Source organism: Netta rufina (assembly GCF_964035555.1).
Source record: "Netta rufina genome assembly, chromosome: Z".
NCBI lineage: Eukaryota > Metazoa > Chordata > Aves > Anseriformes > Anatidae > Netta > Netta rufina.
Window position 1 is genome coordinate 6,694,377 of NC_140126.1, and position 22,148 is coordinate 6,716,524.

The window sequence follows — 22,148 nt, forward strand, 5'->3', positions numbered from 1 at the left end:
AGGCTGAGGCATACGGTAAACTCTAAATATTCAATTTGTGGTTTTCTCCTATACATATGGTACTGTGGCCAATTAGCAAACATGCTGCAAAACATACTTGCACACTTGATACATGCACTGCTCAGTGTCACAGTCATATCAAGAGTGTGTGTTCTAGCCATAACCAGTGTTATTCTGACTAGAAAATGAACTTCTGAACTAGGTGATGTACATAAGTTTTCTGCAAGTCAAGCTTGGCGTAGGTGAACTGCAGATCCATTGCTTTAATTAACTGTTGCCATTAACACATGATTCAGCTGTTCAGGGACTTTCTGTTGCTAATTGCACATAATTCTTTTCAGCTAAGCCATGGCCTACTAAGAGAAATAGTTTTTAATCTCTATAGAAGTTAAAATTCTCATTGATGCACAGCAGTTCTTTATTTTGAAAGATGTGACCAAAGATTTTCTTAATAAAACAATGCTGTGAGAGATGTGAAGGCTTAGAAGCTTAAAAAATAATTTTCTTCTGCTGTTTTTTGTTGATCATCCCATCTTTCTTTTCAGTCACTATGTAGTAAGTGACTCTTTGCAGCAATCATTACATCTAGGAGCCCTCTCATTTGAGCATTTTCCATGCATGCCTTCAATAATCCTCAGAAGCCATCTTCCTTTGTATCAGTAGGAACCTGGGATGCTATAGGCTTTTCATACAACCATGGAGCAAGTCATTTTGATAATAATCCAAGCCTGGAGTATTTTCTTTCCTCCTTTACAGAAGGAAATTCATTTTTATTGCCTCCTGCATCCTACCCATATCAGTCTTGTCCCTGTTGAATTTTGCTCATTTACTAACTGTAGGAGACATCACCTAAAATAAGATGTTACACGGTGTAGAAAAGTTGGCTATCATCTGCGTACTGCTACTGGCTGCAGAATTCCTGTTTTATAGCTCTCCCAGTGTGGTTAGTAAATGCCATTGAAAACACTTGTTGGGATTTGAAGAAGAATCTTATGTTTCTTGACCTTTTGGTAGCCTGTACAATAATAAAGGAGGAATAAATAGGGAGATAAAGTATTTTGCTTTATGTAAAAGAGAATAAATACATGGCATGTGATGGGTGGTTGTGGTTTAACCCAGCTGGCAGCTAAACATCACACAGCTGTTCGCTCACCCTCCCCCCTCCCTCTCTGGGATGGGGGACAGAAACGAGAAAACTCTGAAGCCTGTGGGTTGAGATAAAGACAGTTTATTAGGACAGATAATAATGATAATATTAACAATAATATGTACAAAACAAGTGATGCTCAGTACAATTGTTCACCACCCGCTGACTGATGCCCAGCCTAACCCCGAGCAGTCTGGCGCCCCCACCCCAGCTAGCCACCCCTATATATAGTTTAACATGATGCCAGATGGTATGGAAAACCCCTTTGGCCAGTTTGGGTCAGCTGTCCTGGGTCTGTCCCCTCCCAGCTCCTGCTGTACCCCTAATCTGCCCGCTGGCAGGACAGTGAGAAGCTGAAACATCCTTGGCTTGGTGTAAGCACTGCTCTGCAACAATTAAAACATCAACATGTTAGCAGCATTCTTGTCATCCTAAATCCAAAACATAGCACCCTACCAGCTACTAGGAGGAAAACCAACTCTGTCCTAGCTATAACCAGGACAGTGGTGACTGCAATTGCAACGAGATACAAGTCCAAGAAATGCTTTGAGGTGGTTCTGTAGGTGAAGCATATAGGGACTTCTACAGCTATCAGAGGCTGTGCATTTGCAGGAACTTCTGTATAACAGTCTGCAAAGTATTCATTTAGGTATTCAGCAAAGAACAGTATAATGAACCCCTGAAGATATGAAACCATTATTCTGTATTTGTAATTTTTCCTGTATATTGTGTAAGCCCCATACAGTGGGAAGTATCTTAAATGGAACCAGCTGAGTGGTATCTGTTCTTATTTGGAGTATTCCCAACCACCATAACCTAGTGATATCTTCCATAATCCACAGGTCAATAGAAATAACTGAGATCAGAAATGTCGATAATCCAAAGGTCTTCAACACTAGAACTCCCAGGAGGTAGGAAGACCATACTGTATGAAAAAGGAAGATTTCTTTTTACCCTTAAAGCAATCATTATGAGAAGCTGCTTTGGATGGGGCATTGATTCTGCCATACACATCTCCTTTTTCCTTGCAAATAGCATTCTTTGAATTTGCTCAGTTCTTGCTGCTCTCTTCTTACAGCCTGACGCTGTTTGCGACTGTGTGTGAAAAGACAGTGTTGAAACGGGTGCTGAAAGAGCTCTGGAGGGTGGTAATGAATACCATGGAGAAGCTGATTGTGCTGCCTCCTCTTACAGACCATACGGTAAAGCATTTTCTCCTACCTGACTCATAGCAGAATGTGTTGCCATTCCCTGTGTAACTCAGCTCTTTGGCCTAATGAGTCATCTGTCCAGGTAAATTTGACTGCATGTAGCCTGCTCTAGGATGGAAAAATATATCCAGTAAAGTAAGACAGCAGCTCTATTTATAGTGGGGTTGCAAGACAGAAAGCACACTCTTTTTTGAAAAAAAGAAAAAAAAAGAAAGAAAGAAAATCCATGATCTAAAAGGAGTTGCCGTCAGGTATATCAAATCACATTGATTAGGGATTTGCAGTCCCTTAGAGAAAGCTGGTTTTAAGGGCTTATTTGGTAGTTAGTGATGGCTTCTTGGCATTAGATCAATGCCTGTAAATACTTTTGCCTAGTTATTGTCATGTGTTGGTCAGGTGTTCTGTATAGATGTGGTTAATTTGGGCTTCCTTTTTAATGACATCTTCCATAAGGTTTTAACATCAATATGGGTTGGCATGCTTTCTGTGTGTCTGGTGTTGGGGAGTTGGAAGCATGTCCAGATAGTTTGCCTTCAAAGGCAGTCTTTTTCATATAATCGTTCAGCTGTGTGGATGTGCTGGATGAATGTGTGTCATGAATGTAGTGACATTTTTAACAATGAAAGATTAACCTCTTTCCTACTTTTGAGAAACCACGGAAACTGATTAAATGTCAGTCATGCATGCCCAGCTGCTCTGGGGGATGACACTCAGTTGTAGGCAGCGTGAAGTTTGGACTACAACCTCATTATCTGGAGATGATCCAGAACTTCTTTTCATCTATGTTGGAGTGAACTTGTGGTCTGTGGCTAATTTATGCTGATTTATTTCATCCCAGTTGTGGGTAGGACAATAGTAGTTTTCACTATTCAGCACTTGCCTACATAATTTGAGTGGACTTCTTGGGTTGCAGCATATAGAGAAGTGATGCTAACCTGCAATTTGCACTAGGTATTTCTTGCTTTGAGAGAGGGAAGACCTTTGCCTCTGACCTTGATAATGACAAACTAAACAGAATCACTGAGACAGTGTGCTGTCATGCCTCCTAAGCACCAAATTAGTGTGAGGTTTCAATTTGCTTAAGATTGCTTGCTCTGAGCTCAGATTTTGAGTGATTATTTCTATTTCCCCTTTTAATTCATTAAGGAGGAAAAAAAAATGATTTCCCTTTGTTGAACTGCTGTAAAAAGTAATTTTTGATGGGGTCAGGTGCTAAAATGCGTCATGTAAGTGAAGCATTATTATGACCCTTCAGAATTGTAAGCATTTAGATCAAGGGCCTCAGAGAACCAGGGAGGAGCTGCTTGAGCATTATTGTGGCTAGTTTTGAGTTTTAAAGGCAGAGTGTGATTCAGTGTTTGTGTCATGAAAAAGGCAAGAACTGTGATCAGGCAATTCTTCCAACCTGTAGGATGTTGCTCTAAGCAATTTATTATTTTTTTTTTTTTTACAAATAGTTTCATGTTGCCAGCACTTCAGCTTCGAATTGAGAAGCTCTTTTTATGTAATGATGTGCACCTTCAGTTTTCTGAGATAATATAAAATGTTCATGGCCGGATTTTTAGCTGTATAATAAACTATATCACAGTGAGGAGGCTTTCCTCCCTGTGCTCAGCAAGAGAAAGCCAGGTGCTACCTCTGAGTGTTCAATGGACCACAGTGGGATGGCGTCCCTCCTAAAAATTCTCTGCAGCCTTTAAGATGCAGGGGATATTGATGGTAGAAAAGTGTCCCTTTTCTGGAATGTTTAATTTCTCTCCTTTGTGTAAACTTGCTGGAGATGTGGAAGTGTTTTTGATGGTGTTCATGGAATGCGTACTCTAGTAGAATCATAGAATGATACAATCAGTAGGGTTGGAAAAGACTTCCAGGATCATCTGGTCCAACCATTCCCCTATGACCAATATCACCCACTAAACCATGTCCCTAAGCACCACATCCAACCTTTCCTTGAACACCCCCAGGGACAGTGACTCCACCACCTCCCTGGACAACCCATCCCAGTGCCTGACTGCTCTTTTTGAGAAGAAATGTCTCCTCATTTCCAACCTGAACCTCCCCTGGAGCTACCTGAGGCCATTCCCTCTTGTCCTATCGCTATTTACCTGTGAGAAGAGGCCAACCCTGAGCTCCCCACACCTTCCTTTCAGGCAGCTGTAGAGAGCAGTAAGGTCTCCCCTGAACGACTAAACAACCCCAGTTTTCTTAGCCGCTCCTCATAGGACTTGTGGTCCAGGCCCTTCACCAGCTTCGTAGCCCTCATTGCCTTCATAGAATGCTCTCTACATGCTGCACTAAGTCTAACTTTGCTTGACTCAGTCATTGTGCAGTGCTTTAATATCAGATTTTCTGCAGTACAGTCAATTTCACATAAATGAGTTCAGCCAGCATTACCCAAGGAAGAAAAACCTGAACTTTCCCCTTCTGCTCTCTGCTGCTTCTGGAAGATTTTGTGTAGGGTGGGACTGAGATGAGACAGCAGTCAGGTACTGCCAGTGAACGATGCATTGGGGTTTGGGCAGTTTTATGGCCTCATACTGATGACATGAGACGCTGGTGCCTTAATAACTTTCAGATGACTGGCTGCTACCTGTCTGAGTATTGACTGGCTGTGTGTTGTGAGATTAGTAGCAACATGATCTCCAGTAATTCACAGAGCAGTTCATGCTTCACTTGTTTTAAGTAAAGATCAACATTTAATTGAACACACTTTGCCTTGGATGAGCGCATATGCAAACATAGCTCTCTGAGAATCCTTATTTTGGGGTTCAGTGCACAGCACTTGGGGATATTAATGAGTTAGATATATATATTTATTTCTCCCTCCCTGCTTAACATGGGACTATAGTATTTCATCAGTGGCTGCCCAGGTCAGTGAAGAGTTGATTAATTCTCGTACAACCGATTCCTCCACAGCCTCTCCTTTATTTACTTCACACAGTACACTGCAGCCATTCATGTGAGGCTCCATTTGTGCTTGCTCCTGCTGTGCTTTTTTCTCCTCATCAGACTTTTCTTCACTAAATGAGAACATGGCCCAGAGTAAGAACAAATTTGGTTTAAGCTGCGGACAGATTTTACACGTGACTTCCAAACGGGCTGTTCATTAGGCTTTTCTCCGAGCAACGCTAATCCAGAGCAATACTCCAGTGGAGAGTATGTCTGTGAGAGGTTTTCTGAAACCTTTCTTAACTTGTGTTAGTTTAAATCTCTCCCTTTTGCTAGCTGGGGGCTAAAAAAAGAAAAAATTACAAGACTGCCTTTGTGATGAGGAGAGAGTTTTCTTAGTCTTCACTGAAACAATGGTTTGTGAACTGTACACATGCTCAGATCTCTGTACCTAGAGGAAATTACTGTCCCTTTTTCATTCCCACTTTTAAGCTTATGTTTTCAGTGTTTAATATACCATGACACATTCAAAAAGTCTAATTTTTAATGGATGGTAGCAAATGATGACTTCTTTTGAATTATCTTAAATGCTGCTAATAAAGGATCAGATTCCATTGTTGTTGAATGTATGAATTCAAAAGATTTGAGAAAGGAATGTACAATACCACATAAAACTTCCTTGCACTTTTGTGTCTCAGAAAATAAGTCTGATTATAGATATGTCTTTTTTATGTCTTTTTTATGTTTTTTATATGTCTTTTTTTATATAAGTCTGATATATAATAAGTCTGATAATAATACATTTTCCAAAATAGGGCTGCAATTCAAAAGATTTGCAGTAGACTTTTGTTTCTTAACTTTGTCAGCTAAGCAGTAGAACAGTTAAACTATAAGAGTTTGAGTCTCCTGGAATATAAATCAGTACATTTCTGGCTTCTAGCAATTATACTTGAGTCAGCTGATGGTCCTTCTCCAAATGCTTTTGCTGGGGAAAAACAAATTCATACCTTTACCACTGAATTTAATATCTCCATGTTGCAGACTACAGATGTTTTTCATGTTTCCAAAAAGTTTAGGAAGGTATAATTATTGTCATGGAAAGAACCAGGCAAACCAGCACTGTCCAAAGTCTGTCCCCTTTTCAGCTGTGTTTGCCACAGACCTAGGTAGAAACAGTTTATAGGAAGGTCTTAATTTTCCTTCATCTTCAATCCTTAAAATTTTAATTCTATTGTGGGCAGTTTTTCTCAAAATGACACAATATGTGAGTGTAGTTGTTTTAATTCCCTAGAGCTGCCCTGGAATAAATGCTGTCTGTAAAGCTTTGTAATGTTTTCCATGAATAAATAACTTTTTGAGAATCTTGTTTACAAGAATGCTGCTTGGCAAAGAAAGGAGCTGTCCAGATTTTCATCAGGCGTTACCAACATCGATGACAAACTCCATATAACAGTAAAATAACTTCTCCTTGCAGACACAGTGACAGAGATCGGCACTGATTGATGAGGATTAGAAAAATGGGCAAGAAGAACTGAAGAGCAGTTATCAGCTTTCTTCCTTGAAGTGTATCACGTCACTGGGTATTGCTCAGTGTTACTGACCTGCCCTCCTTTGAAGCCTGCGGCAGGGAGGCTATGTGGCTAGGCTAGTTAATGTTCAAATGTGTGTATGTATATATAGGAGGGGGGGGAGTCCAATGAAGGCTGAAGATCCTGAATCAAGAAATATTAATGTTAGTGTGTTTTGAGGATGCTCACTTGATTTTTTCAAAGTCTAGTTTAAAAAAAAAAAGTGTTTTTTTTTTTTTCTGCTTGGTCACCAGGCTTGAGAATCATGTTTTAAGACTTGTAAGTCAAGCAAGCTGTATGATCAATCACACAGAACACCAGGTGCATCTGACAGCATTCACTGTTGGGTACCAAAACATTGGCTGAATCCACGTCCCTTGGATTATTTGGTGTGGCTCACAGTGAAATCTCTCTTCGTTGCTCCTGGAATTCAATAATTGCCCTATTTGCTTGCTGTAAATACATAAGATTTTAAACTCTTTCAGTATTTAGAGAGTTGTAATATTTTATACTGTCCACTAGGTACTGGCAGCAAGTGAAGCTCCCAGTCTCATTTTATAAGCTTTTCTTTTTAGATGCATTATCTATGCCTGCTTTTTTTTTTTTTCCCTTAAGAGTTGTGAATTTAATCAGTTTTCAAGAGCTTTTGTTTATCTATGAAGTCAATAATGTTCATTCTGTATTGATTTCTATTCAGACACAAAAGGTTGAGGAACAATGAGGGTTAGGTAATGGTTATGGATAGAGCAAATCAAGATGTTATCTGATTTCAGGTCACAGAGTCTTTCAGTCTGAGCAATTTCAGAAGCTAAAGAAAAAGTATCTCATCTAGAAGTTCACTTCTGGATTGCTGTTGTAATGGGGAAAGGATGTCCAGCGTCCCTCGAGCAGCTCAGTCTTCCCACTATTACTCTAACAAGCTGTAAACTGCCTCTGCTTTTCTTCTGTACAATGATAGCTGCAACTTCTAGTGACAGGTATAAAGATGCTTTTCTACTCAGGGAAGTGCATCAGTGGAGCTGATCTTAACTTTTAATCCAACGAAAAAATATAAAAATGTTCTTAACAAAGATTTCTGCAGTAGGACCTAGTTCACGGGGTCATCTCTGCAAATACATTGTTCCTTCTCCACAGAGTGCTGAGTTAAAAGGCAACAGATGAGTAAATACTGAAGAATGCAGCAAAGAAAACAAGCTAAGTGCCACAGTCAGGGGCAAAGGACAATATAATAATTCTGGTCTCGCATCTTGCCATGTTAACATTTCAGGGATTTGGGGATGAGCAATGTTGATAGGCAGTTGTGGTTAAGTAGGAGGATGAAAGGCTATTGAGATAAGAAGGGATAGTAGAGGAAAGCGAAGGAGGACTGTAGAAAGAACTGCATTTATTGGAGACCTTCGGGAAAATGTGGTCCTTATGGAGCCAACAAGCAGTCCCCAAAGATGACAATCTGTATCTTCTCCCAAGTGTTTTCCTGAGCAGAAAGACCCTGCTGGGTGGAAAGTGCCACCCAGCAGCGTGTCTGATTGTCCCTGAAATCTTATTTCAGGCATTCAGCTGGGACATCCCCCATGCCTTTTTTAATGGTACCTGTGGTGGCACTTACACCTACTTCTACTGCTAGCCCCTAATGACTGATTGCAAGTGAGGAGAGCCAAAGATCATATCTGAGAGAACATCTCCCCTGACATACCTAAAGCTTTCCTGAGACAATAATGGAAGTGACATTTAAGTAGGATGAGCCCATAGCTTTTTGTGTAGAGGGCTGAAGCAGAGAGCAAAGTTTCACAATATGATGGATGAACAATTCGTAGCCAGAATTACAGTAGGCTGGGGTTTTATTCCGAGTGGAGTAATAGACAGTTGTGACTTTTTGAATAAAAAGTCAAGTGTAGATCAATGAAAGAGAGCAAAGTGGAAGAAAATAAATTCCAGTGCGCCCCATAAAATGTCTCTGGGAGGAGAGGCAAGAGAAATTACATTGGTTGTTTTTTTCTTCTCACTTAATTTTGGGCTTAAGTCCCCAGGCAAAAGGAGTATTACACAGGAGAGAAATACTGTGGTGTGAAAAAGGAAAAATATTTTTGTTGTAACCATTACAGGGAAAGTATTTGTAAGAATATATAATAAGAATCCTTTATTCTAGTGTGTAAGTGGCTTGAAGAAAAAAATTCTGTCATACGGATTTATTGTCCCTTTTTGTTTCTTCATTGGTCATACAGCATCGATAAGCCACAGTGGGGGAAGAAGAGCCGTGGCCAAGCTTTTGATGTGTAGAAGTGATGCTGTTATATATACTGGATTTCATTCACCATTGTCTCACCTGAAGACTGCTCAGATCCAATTGTTTCTGACCTGAGCTGTGCTTACTCCTACCCTGTTGATTGTTCTCTACTTCCACAGAGAGATTGTCATCAGTTGTGTGTTCTTTGCTTTGGACAGTCTTACCCAGTATTTATTTATTCATGTGTATTTGGACTTGACTTAAAATCTAGAGGAGTACCTGGAGATGAAGGCCAGTATGCTGCCTTTACCCCCAGCCTGTGCAAGCTCTTTGAGGGTGCATCCCCTCTGGCTAGGTGGCCACTGCAAGCAAGAGGAAGAAAGCTAGCAGGATACTGTGCTTTTAAACAGCTCTGGATTTGGTATATACAGAAATGCCATGTTTTACACTAGGTAATAATTTGGCAAGGAGACAAGTTGTTGTGACTGGCCTTGCAGTGGTTATGTAAAGTTCTGTCTGTGAACTGACTTGACTTGCTGAAAGGAAAAATATGCAAAGGTTGTGTATAATGTTTTTTCCCTCCTTTCTTCTCTAACTTTTTACAATCATAGGGCACACAGTTGATTTTCAGTGCTGCTAAGGAACTGGGACACTTGTCAAAGTTGAAGGTATTGTTATGCATGGCTTGTGTTTGTGCCCTTGTGTTTAACTGTAGAAGTGTAGTAGTGCATAGCATGGCTTTTGCTTCCTGTGGTCTGTGGCTGAATGCAATTATAATGAATTGCTTTTAAATGCATTAAATGTGCTTTTAAATGCATTCTGCTAACATTAGTATTGTGTTGAAATGAAGTGCTAAATTTTATTGTGGGTTTAATCATCAAAGCAGTTTATTTCTTCCATAGATACAGTGATCTGTTTGGTATATCTATTAAAAATGAAAAAAGTAGAGATATTGATATCTGGCCAGTTCCTCTGTATCCCCTTTTATAAAAGGGAGTCCCTTATGTGATCCTGATAACAAGATACTGGTCGGAAAGATGCTTGTGCTAGCTATTGATGAATTATAAGAACTGTTACAAAAATAACTGCTGCTTATGGTACAGAGCCTGTGTCTGTAAATTCCTTCTGCGTGGGCTCTCTTTACAGGCAAGCTGGCATTTAGCATGAAGGCTATGTTGATGTGTTTTGACACTGCGTGACGTGACAGTGCATGACACGAGCATTACTAAGTGCACGCCACCTCATCATAAGTCAATCAAGCATTAATTCACTGGTCACGACAGGAGTGGTATGAAAATAGTGATGCTTTACAACATTCAAATTGCTGGTTTGCATTCAGACTGTGGTTTGACTTGTGCTACAAAGGAGGTGTTGTGCAAGAAGAGGCCTAAATCAGAAGCGTCACAGTGCACAAATTGTGCAGCAAGGAAGATGGCGACAAAAGTGAACTCTGTCTTGGGGGATGATCAGGGAAAGTTTCTCATGGCCAAGGGCATTATTCTAAGTGATTAGTGCAATTTCAGAAGACGTTCATCTCTTCCCATGATATTTTCTGTCTTGTGCACTTATTGCAGTTGTCCTTATATAGCTATCTATTTCCCTTGCCCAGCAGACATGTTTTACATGCACAGTTATGATTCAGGGCAGTACACAATTCATTTAAGGTAGTGCTTATTAGAAGTCCTTGTAGGGATCTGGACATGTCTTGTTAGATGCACGTGCTTTTTTCCAGCTACATTTTGAGGCTGCAACACAACAGTTAACCATGGCATAACGTAAACCGTTCAAGTGTGGCTCCCAAGGGGAATAGCTGTCATCTTTCACTAGTGCTGGTGATGGCCCTGTGCACTCCCACAGCCAGGCTGTCCTCCCTGGTGACATGGTGGCTCTAGAGGATTGCACCACTTCCTCTGTTTCCTGTGCTTACAATGCTTCATGTCACTTCCATGGTAGAAAAGGGGAGAGGGGCTCTTTGTAACCAGACTGGAAGAGTGGGAGCTGGACCACAGACTCCAACTATGACTCCATCTTTCTGTGAGTGTCCCCTTCCCTTTGAAAAACAGCAAAGGGTACCTGACATTTGAAGGAGAAGCCATCCCTGCCCTCATTGTGCACATCTGTATTCAAAGGATGAGCTCTGAATTTTCCCTGTAACTCCTCCCAGGTCATGAGGTCAAGTTTACACAGACAACTGAGAGTTCCTGTGAACTTCTTGTGTTCTCGGACTTAGTCAGTGACATTCACTGTTATCTTTTACTTCCTCCCTATTCTTTCTTTACTGGAATTTCTTAAAATATACAAAGTGCCTTTTGCCAGGAATGAGTTGGAAGCTTTGCCTTTTTCCATTTGCACTGGTCAGATCAAGGCCAACCCCAGCAGCAGCTTGTCTTCAGTTCAGTTACTGTAAAGCTTAACCTTGCTATCTCTGGACTGCATTTTTAGAAATGCATGTACGCATGGAAATCAGGCAAGCCTTGGTGTATTTTCAAACTTTATTTGCATATCCACATATAGGATGAAAGCAGCACAGGTGCACAAGATTTTATATGTGGCAACAAAGCTCTATGCAAGTGTGAAAGCACTCTACTACCTGAATTCTGGGGACCGTTAGCTCAAACAGATGGTGTGAACTGACACTGTCCAAAAATTTCCAGAAGAGTAAGGGTGTTACAAGAGTGTAAATTGTTTGGGTTTGTGTAAGCATCAAGGGTGGTTTTTTTTGGTCCTTTTGTTTTTACAGGCATGTACAAGCTAATGGGGAAAGCATGAATAAATAGCTCTTCAGAGCCCCTCTCCTGTGCATTTCACTAAAAGCCTGGGAAAATTACAACATGGATTTGAAGCCTTTATTTGTCTGAAATAGAATGGTAGGAAAAGAGCGCTAGTGAATCAGGTAACTCAGCTGAAAACTGAACCTGACAGACCTGATGAGCACAGGCTCTTGTCCTGATGACAAATCAATTTCCCAGTGCATTTTAAAATGCTTGGAAAACCAACCATAAAACTAGCACCTTGGTGCCAGATATCTGCCTCCCATTTATTATCAAGCTCCTTCTGCTTGGTTTGCTTTAGTGCAAACAGTCTGCTCCTGCTGCCTGCCCTGCAGAGCCAGAAGCTGGAGCAGGGAGCAGCAGCCTCTTCTCCTTTGTACTGCCCCGAGGGTAACCAGCCGAGCTCCAACTGTGCAGATTTTTCTGAGAGTACCTGTGTAGAATACGAAGATGAATGTGAGAGACCAGGAAAAGATTTTGATGACTTCCACTTGCAGTTACGTAATGAATTGATGTAAATATTTGTGGCTTGCAATCTGGAAACTGCAAGGTAGCACACTGTACAGTCCTTTATAGGAACAGTGTGGGATGAGCAGAGGGCACGTACACAGGGGAATGACAGTCGTGGGCTCTTCTGTGTGTAGGTGCAAGTATTACCAGTCCAGTCTCGGGGGTATTTTTACACAATGTGTTGAAGTAAATGACACCGGGAAACTCTCTGGAAAGCAATGGTGTCTTGCTATGCAGCAACACCACGGACACAGGCTGTGTGACCACTCAGAGCAGGAGTGAGTGAGCTATTTAGATGTTTAAGAGAAATATGCTGACCACCTGGTTTCTCTTGCAGAATGGGTAATCTGGCATGCAGACCAAGAAATTTATTTCAACAGACATGAAAGCCCTTCTGCCTTGGGGGCACAGTTACCCTGACAAAATAGGCCTCTCCCGTGAAGTGGCCTTGGGCACTGGCTGATTGTGCGCTTTATCTGACTGTCAGACAGAGAAAGAATGTTTTACCCTCTGTGTACCGAAGTGTGAAGCCACATCATCTTCAATTGAATTACTCCCAGTTCATGAAGAAGAGGGAGGAGAGCTCTTGCTCCCTGCTTGTTGCAACAGAAGGTGCTTTGCATCTTACCAAATGTGCAGCTGCTGCTTGTAGCTTCCCAGGCCAGGACCAGTCTGAATAGGAGAAAGGCATGTTGAGGCATCTCTGCTTCTCAAGAAAGCAAACTTGTCTGAAGTAGTGCTGACTCGAGCAGCATCTTCTGTGTAGTTTAATGCAGCCCCATGCAAAGGTGCTAGCTTGATGTCTGAAAAGCATTGCATGTGCCTAGTGCTGCTCCTAGACTGCAGTAAGCCCCATCTCCATCAGGCTGCAGGGGACAGAGCATGGTGGAAATGAATGGGAACACCACCATGCGATGTGAGGAATCACTAGGCTGCAAGATGGCCAGCAGGCTTATCAGTGTGAAACACACACGATGCCTCACACTGGGCTTGCTGTGCTCAGAGACTATTCAGTGGACATATCTCCTGGGAAGTATCTCATATCAAAGCAGGGATAAGAAGCCTTTGCCTGATTTGCCTGCGTATTTTTCAAGAATGCCTCAATATCCAGGCTGCAGCCACCTGATCTGATCCTCCAGCAGACCAAATAGTTAGAATCTGGGTTTGTCCAAAGCTTTCACTTCCTAAAATGTTCAGGGGTTCTCTGAGACCTAGGCTAAGCATCAGAGAAGAGCTTAGTGAAATACCAAAGTATGATAGCCAGGTAGGAACCTAACAGGGATATACGCCTACTGCAGAGAAGGGAATTTCTTCCCAAAGAGACAACTTTTTCTTTTAGCAAAGTAATTTTCTAAACCATATTGCTTGTTTGTTTTGCTCCCTTTACAGTAGTGATATGATAAAGTATTGACCTTTGTAGATGGAAGAAATAAAATCCACAAAAAGCATCTAACAACTTTGCCTAATATCTGATTCTCAGAATTACTTGCTTTGGGGGGTGTTTTGAGAGTTTTATTGTGGATGCTGTAAAATGGCAGGGGTAGCAAGTAGACTGCTGTTTGTATTTTCTTAGAGACAAACTGATTTTGAAATCAATCTCTTATCTTTATACATTCTTTTCTTTATTTTTCTCTGCCTACAAGTGTGTTTATTTTCAAGTTAAGCCATAATGAACAATTCTGAGATTCCGTTAAGTAGCCACAGCATGAATCCAGAGAAAGAGGTGATACTGGGAACTCCTTTTCCTTTAGTGTCTGATGGAATACTAATACCAATTATAATGATTGTTTGCAGGATCATATGGTGAGAGAAGAAACTAGGAGTCTCACTCCAAAGCAGTGTGCAGTTTTGGATCTAGCACTGGATACTATCAAAGTAAGTGATCCCACTTCTTTCTTTGTCATTCCCTTGCTCCACATACCCAGTGCTCTTTGGGAGGATAGTGCCTGTCCCAGTTTAGGAGATGGCAGGAGTCTGCTGCTGTTGTTACAGCTAGTAAGACACTAGGTGTAACAACAGGTAGGTAGTCAGCATACTTAAGTTTAAGAATTTTGGAATAGGAAAGCCATTAGCAGTTGGTATCAGCTGGTCTGCCAAGAGCTGGGCTTCAAGTACAGAAACTGTGTTGTGAATTTTGCCCTTCCCCGTCTGTGCATACTGTGGACTGTAAATATTGGTTGCTCATTGTGATTCTTCCTCAGTATTTTTCCTGTTTCTTTTTTACTTTTAGCAATATTTCCATGCTGGTGGGAATGGTCTGAAGAAAACTTTCTTGGAGAAGAGTCCGGACCTGCAATCACTGCGCTATGCTCTCTCTCTCTACACTCAGACCACAGACACTCTCATCAAAACCTTTGTCCAGACTCAGACAGCTCAGGGTGAGACTTCTGTGTTGTTGACAAAGTTGAATGGAGCTATCTGCTCTGTTTGCCTGTGCTCTGTCTTGTGCTGCCAGTTTGTAGAATGCTTTTGGCAGTAAGATTTCTGGAAATGTGACAGCTCAGAGCTTTTGAAACTAGTAAAGAGGGAAAATGGGTTATTTCCTCCTCAACATCTACATTTTGAGAGAACAGAAATATGTGAAACAAGTCCTGAGGGGGTTTGTGGTCTTTTTTTTTTTCTGCAGTTCTCATGTAACAGTCACGTTTCATGAATTAATGTGGGTGGGTGGCTTAGACAAAGTGAGATGTGAAGTTACTGTACTGAGACTTAGGCGGTGGTGTGAGAGACCATTTCAGCAAGACATCACTGCAGAAACTATTTGGTGCCTATGTCACAAGCCAGTTGCCAGTAGCACATGTGGTTTTGACTAATGCTGATTGACAGCAATGTGATGAGTCAGAGCTACATGCTGCCTGTAAAGGGAAGAGTCTCTTACAGGAGTAAGGACAGCACTGGCTTTTTGTTTGCAGTCAGTACAGGATGTATACTAGCTGGATGATTGCAAGGCACCACAACATTTTAGTATGCTGCTGGGATGGGTCACTGGAGTCCTTTGTTTTTCTCTGAGAAGTCACAATAATGGTGCTATTTCATTGACTGAGAAGTGGTAAATAGTTAATTGCCTTCATCTTCCATTGCTTTCATAGAAGTGTCTCCAGACCATTGTAGAGAATAGTTTAACCTACAATCAGGGTCCTCCACTGGCTGCCTGTGAATCTCAGGGAAAAGGGGACAGATACATAATATAAGTTAGGTCAAAACTGAAAATGATCTAAGTTTTCAGGCTGTATAGATAGAAGCATTGGGCTATTACATCTCAGCAACAAAAATAAAACTCCATGGAGGGTGTCTTTCTGCAATCTTTTTGTTTGGGGGATAGTGTTTCCTTCAATCCTCCCGAGCCTATGCGAGCTGATGACCCCACAGATCATACAAACTCTGCCAGGGTATTGATGCACTAAGCCCTGAAATCAAGGGGAAAGCACTCCCTAGCCAACACACACTTCCCTGGTGTGTGAGTGAGACTGCTTGGTATTGCTATTCCTCAACCAGTGGAGAAAGCACTGTGAATTCTTAGATACAAGGCTTGTTTTAAAGTGAAAAGTTGTTGAGTGTATTTTTTAGGAACTGAGTCATCCTTGCCTTCATCAGCATAAATATATACTTGCTTAAGTTGAAGCATACTGCATTAAACTGCAGAAGTTAACTTACAAGTCAGTGTTGCATTTGAGAGAAATGTCCTATAACTGCGTCCCAGCAGAGCAATGATGACATCCAGTGGCCAGACAGGTCAAAGACTACTACAACAACAAGGGACTCCAGGGTCTTCCTGTTGCTTATTAGTTACACAAAATACTTCTTAACTGGGAGCTTGTGTACACCATGCATTTTCAATCTTTGCTGTTCTATGGCAAATACTTCCCCTGATATGCTCAGACCACGAATTGAAGCTAGTTTTTTAACTAGGTTGTATTACATTGACATGATGAGCTGGGATGTAAGGATATGTGCAGCACTGCTGTTCTATGCTCCATTCTAGAGTTATGGGTGTTTAAAGTCAGAGGAAGAAGATGCTCTGTTGAAGCTGGAAAGTGGCAAATTTGAAGCTAGTATGACAAAGCAGTTTCATGTAGTACATGAAATTGACGGTAAAACTGCAGTAAGGGCAAGCGTTTAGCAGCTATACAAAGAGAAATGAGTGTAATCTGAGAGCAGTAGGAGTGTACAGAGTTGCTACAGAAGAGTGTGCGTTTGTTTTATTTTTTTTTTAAAGAATCTTAGAAAGAATAAGCTCTAGTTTTGGTATATAAGATGCATGTATTACAAAGCTACCAGTTATGTCACACAGCTGACTGATGACATTTGTGGCTTGTCTGATCTATTTTGAGGGACAGGTACTGGGCATGGTGAGCCAGTGAGCTGGTCCAAATCAGCATCATCTACATTACTAGGCTTGAGAGTTTGGGGCCCTGTTTGGGGAACAAAGGACTGGAGCTACACCACCTAATATCTGTAATGTCAGCAATGGGGTATCTCTGAGAAATGCATGACTTGCTCCTGCGATTGGGGCTAGAAAAGGATGTTACTTGCATAAACTTCTGAGTAACCACAGTTGATAGAACAGTTTAAGAGATATGCAGATCTGCACATGCATTGGAGGGACAGAATAGACAGCACGAGTATTTTCAGCTGACATTTGCTTTATAGAGCTCTTTCTGACTGATGTTTTCCCTTTGCCTAAGTCAAGCTTCCTGCAAGCCTACGTGAGGAAATAGCTGCATGCAAAGCTGTTTAAATGCTGAATGTTTGCCTCTCCTACTCCATCGCTCAATAGTTGCACCTTCCAGTTTGTGAGTTATCTATCTTACTGAGCAGGCATCTGTGGCACAATGCTGTTAAACATTTGTTCCGCAAAGTTGGATCAGAGCTTGCCGTTGAGTTATGCCAGCACAGATTCTGTTATTGTTTTATCCCAGACAATCCCTTACTTGCAGACTTGGGGCTGGTACAGCAGATCTAAGAGGATATTTTGTCTGTTAAGAGCTAGAATATTTGTCTTGCATTTGTTTAAGTGACGCCACTAATTGCATTGTAATTCACACTCTTCTCTCTCTGTCCTGCTTGCTTCTTGCCTTTTGAATTCATGTCTTAGTGCATGATGGGAAAGGTATTAGGTTTACCGCTAATGAGGACGTTCTTCCTGATAAGGGTATGTTCGAGACTAATGTTGTTACCATAACAACATTAGCCAACTGCCTTGCTTTTGAAGTCATCTTGCCCGTGCTCAGAAACCTTTTCCAGAGACCCATTCCCTGTAGCTCCCTGTAGAAGTGAACTTTCACAGAATGCTTGCATCCCACAGACAGAGCCATGGGTTGCACGGTGTGGGAGTCTGTACCCTGCCTGAGAGCCTGTCCTAAAGCTTGAGATTTATTTACGGGATGTGAAAGCTGTCTTGAAAATGGATTGTATTTTGAGAGATGCTATGGACTTGTTTTCCTACCCTTTATTGCTGTGAATTGCTATTTCAAGTCTTAGACTTGCATGCTTATAGTCTGCAGAGCTGGGCTACTGTAATACGTGGTAATGTACGATATGCATTCAAACCTGGGGCCGAGCTTGAACCATCTGTCTTGAAAGGTAGCCAAAAGTCTGGGTGTTTAAGAGAACCCTAAATTAAGTCTTGTTGTGTTTCATCTCTCAATTTATTTTCTGCTCTCTTAAGTCTTTTTGTTGTTTTAGGTGAAATATGTTTGTAAGACATTGCACGAGCTCAGTTCTGCAGTTTCACCTTCCAGTATCACACCACCAATGAAGCTTTCATGTTTAGATTTAAATCTGCTTGCCACTAAATGTGCAAGCATGTGTATGAATACAGTTGTACGTGATCAGAATATTTTCACTGGCTGTTTACAGATATTTATTAAGTAGCTTTGTTGTCTCTGTAAACATATCAGTTAATAGAACAAGCTCTTGGTGTAAAAAAATGAGAGTGAAGGTAGAAGAAAAAAAAAAAAAAAAAAAACAATCTAAATTTTGTCTCCCTCAAGGATAATGGGATAGTTCTGCTGAGACTCCTCTGAAGCATCAGTCTCATTCATAACACATTCATTCCACTAAAGATCAGTAAAATGAAAGTCTCTGTGTTTGGCAGCTGATGTTTATTAGATTGCTTAACCTGATAAAGTTGTTATGCATATATATATATATATGTGTATATATATATATACTGCTGCACCATCAGATGGGTCAGGTCAATAATTAAGCCTACCGATTTTAAAGCTCTATACTTAGATACAGAAAAGAGGGAACACATCACTACTGAGTGAAGATAAAACAGTACATTCAAGATGATGTACAAATGTTGCAGCCTACAGGCTGTCTATTGGGCTCAGGTCAGGAATGAGAACCTACCCCTAAGATGATGAATTGAGATTGTTATGTTTGCACAGATACTTTTACTCCTATATTAATGTGACTTTCACTGCCTACAGTTCTTCTGTGCCAAGTAATTCTCTTCAGAGAATTGCACAGATTAGCTCTCAACCTCCTGTTTTCTTAAATGAATGTTTTTGCTGCCTGCAGACTGTTCTTGTAAAAGTTGACATGTTAGATCTATCTAATCAAAATGTTTGTTTAATGATATCTTTCAAGCTCCTTATCTTGAATTTCAATCAAACACACCCATTCTTTCACTTCATAATGCATCTCAGCCTCAAAATTAACAAAATAACGCTGCTCTTCTTAGGTATCCAATTACCCTGTAGGTATCCCAATTACAACTGCATTGCTAATTGTCAACCTTAGATCTGACAGTTATCAAAGAGAGAGTAAAATCAATCTCAGTATCTTATCAAAGAACTTAATTTTCATTTTGCAAAGCAGTCTTCTGTAATTTACATGACATCTTGATTTTCCTAACCAGATAAATGTCATTTCCCCATATTGCATGATAATTACGGTTAAAAGTGAAAATGTTGAAAACATCATCATACAGGAATTGTAAGGTTCATGTGATGTTCTCCTGCTGTTATTACGTTACATTTTCCTCTTTGAAAACTACATTTCGTTTTCTCCCTGCCTATCTGATGAAGAGAAATGAGTATGCAAGTTGGGTGCTTCTTTCTAACAACAGTTAAGGGATTCTCATTATCTTCTGAAGGGAAACAGGTGGGGGCAGTCAGGATGACAGCTTTGATCTGATGTACAGCATGGAGACGTTATTGGAGGGTGAGACTGCACTATGGCTCAGTGCAAATCACTAATATATCTGTCTCTTTATTTTGTTCCCTAAACTACTTCTATGTTTTTTTTGTTGTGGTTTATATTTTTTAATTTGTGTCCTTACTTCCATGAGCTGGTGGGAATGCTGATGCACACCACTGGAATGCCTGCATGCATTTATAATTGCTTGGAAGGAACCTCTGGAAAAATCATTTTTCTCTGAGGGTCCATTGTCAAGTTTTAGGTAGCTTAAATTCTTTTTAAATTCTTACTGGTATTCTCAACAGGATGTCATTCTTATGGTGAAGTGCAAAAAAAAAAAGTTAGTGTTTATGCTTGTTGGGCATGCAAGCCTGTTGTTAATTGCATTGATGTTATATTATCAGGGCTCACTGAAAAGCCAGCTATGGAAGGTGTCCTGTGAAAATGCTATTGTCTGCTGAGGCCACATGGCAAAGATGGATGCCAATAAGCAATAATCTGTGCATGCATGGGGGGTGTCCATTTTCTTCAACAGGCTCTGGTGTAGATGATCCTGTGGGAGAAGTGTCCATACAGATCGACCTGTATACCCATCCTGGAACTGGTGAACACAAGGTCACAGTGAAAGGTAGGACAAAGCATGTGTTGTGCTTGGGCTCTGTTATTGGATCAAGGCAAATTTCCAGTTGGAAGTCATTATATTTCTGTGTGAGTTTGCAGGATGTAAATCCAAAATTGTTTTTCAGTTTCACATAAGAAACATGTAGAGGAACAGTAAATGAGCTTGTCCAGGCCAGTGAATGACATGGCAATGTACAGTTCCATTGTTTATTGGCAACGATACATGAAGTAAACAAAAATCAGATGATGGCTCTCACCAGACCCCACAGTTTAGCTTGTGCTGCAGAGAACACAGCAGCATGACAGAGTGATGTTGCAAAATTGCTCAGTGTAAACCAAGAAATCACAGAGCCAGGAAGAGTTCAGTGTCTCCTCTCCTCCACCCTGAAGGCCAAGTTGATCCCCAAACTGCTGCTCTGAAAATAACCAAAGCAATGATTCATCTCAGGCTTCCTCTTCCTCCTTCATCTCCTTTGCATGAATACAGCATATTTAACTACTTTAATTTCCTCTAAAGATATATATAAACAGCTCTCCAGGCCTCCTTCTCCTGGATAAATCTATACTGCAATGAAAAAGCTGACTTTTACAGCTATTTTCTATGTTTCAGTGTTTTCCTGCAATGACCTGAGAGAGAATGAGAAATAAAGAGCTAATAATTGTGGTTTCTGAAACCACCCACAGCTCGTATGCTTTGTTTGTCTTACCTGCGGTCTCATTTTTCTTTTCAACAGACTTCAGAATCAGCCCCCAAAATGCCCTGTTTTTTCTCACTCCACAGTCGATCTAGAGTTAAGCACTGAACTGGCAGTGCTGCATGAATACCTGTTTTTCTTGACTCTGCATATGGCAAGAGCAATGTGATGTCCCAAGCGTTAGATTCCCTTTACAGAACTTACAGAGGAGTAAAAAATAAAACAAAACAAATGAAGAAAAAAAAAATAAACAACAAACGCATATTTGTACTACAGAATAATCCCGCCCATAATGTGTTGGGAGGCTTGCATGTTTTGGGTTGGACTTGATCCTCTGAAACAAAGAACTGGAAGGACATCAGATCGGAAAGATGTCCGGAGCAATGGGAACAAATGAGCTTTTATTCTAAAGCAGGTTGTGACTCTCTTTTCCAGTTGTGGCAGCCAACGACCTGAAGTGGCAGACATCTGGCATGTTCCGTCCCTTCGTCGAAATCACCATGATTGGGCCCCATCAAAGTGACAAGAAGAGGAAGTTCACAACAAAGTCAAAGAGCAACAACTGGGCTCCCAAATACAATGAAACTTTTCACTTGTAAGTGTGAAAAATAGCCTGAGGATCTGATCTGGCAAGTTTAGATGCAGAGGACGGTTAGTTTTTTCCAGTGTCCACAAACAATCTGCTCAGGACCCAAAGGAGCACTTGAACCAGCAGCTTGGCCCAGTGTTTGGTGTCTTGGCAGGAAAAGCTAGATTATGGGAGTTTTTGCTGTGGGTGGGATGTGATATTTGTTCTTTACAAGCAGTCTTTCGGCCACTTTCAGAAAAGCGTTGTGCGCTGTCAGCATATTTGACCATGCTACATTATTTTAATGAGCTTTGTATCTGTTGTTGATAGAGTTGAGGCTAAAAGTTCATTATGCATTTTGTTTTTTATTCTCTATGTGTGTTTTTTATCCCAACTTGACTTGTGGGACATGCTCTGTGAACTTGTGCATCTTTGTTTCCAAGGTTACAGCCCTTGGATCTGGTAGCAGTTGCAGCCTTTCTCAACGCTGAGTATTGATCTCTTCTTATTTGGCTTTCATTATTACAAAAACATCTTCCTTCTTGGAAGGCTCAACAAAAGGAGCTACAAACTAGTCTTCGTCCAGCTGTACAGTAAAAATGAGTAAGTCTAGGGGACCCTGCTTGAGCGGGGGAATTGGACCAGCTGATCTCCAGAGGTCCCTTCCACCCTCAAACACTCTGTGAGTCTCAGAATAAGAGAAGAGGTGACCAGCAAAAAGACTGTAAATTTCTCAGGGGAGAGGGACCGGCCACATAATTTTCGTTTGATGTGGGAAAAGGCAGGCTTCCTCCA

The 22,148-nt window shown here is 41.0% G+C and overlaps 1 protein-coding gene across 1 annotated transcript in view; it reads left to right on the forward strand.

The window, feature by feature from the left end:
- The window catches only part of LOC311221114 (protein unc-13 homolog B-like), a gene marked incomplete at its 5' end in the record, with an annotated part of 215,635 nt that overhangs the window by 190,727 nt on the left and 2,760 nt on the right, over positions 1-22,148 (forward strand). Inside the window, 6 exons of the mRNA XM_084304904.1 lie at positions 2,226-2,349; positions 9,651-9,707; positions 14,115-14,195; positions 14,551-14,698; positions 20,005-20,097; positions 21,221-21,380. Coding sequence (XP_084161030.1) covers positions 2,226-2,349; positions 9,651-9,707; positions 14,115-14,195; positions 14,551-14,698; positions 20,005-20,097; positions 21,221-21,380 — 663 coding nt within the window. The remainder of the gene's footprint in view (positions 1-2,225; positions 2,350-9,650; positions 9,708-14,114; positions 14,196-14,550; positions 14,699-20,004; positions 20,098-21,220; positions 21,381-22,148) is intronic.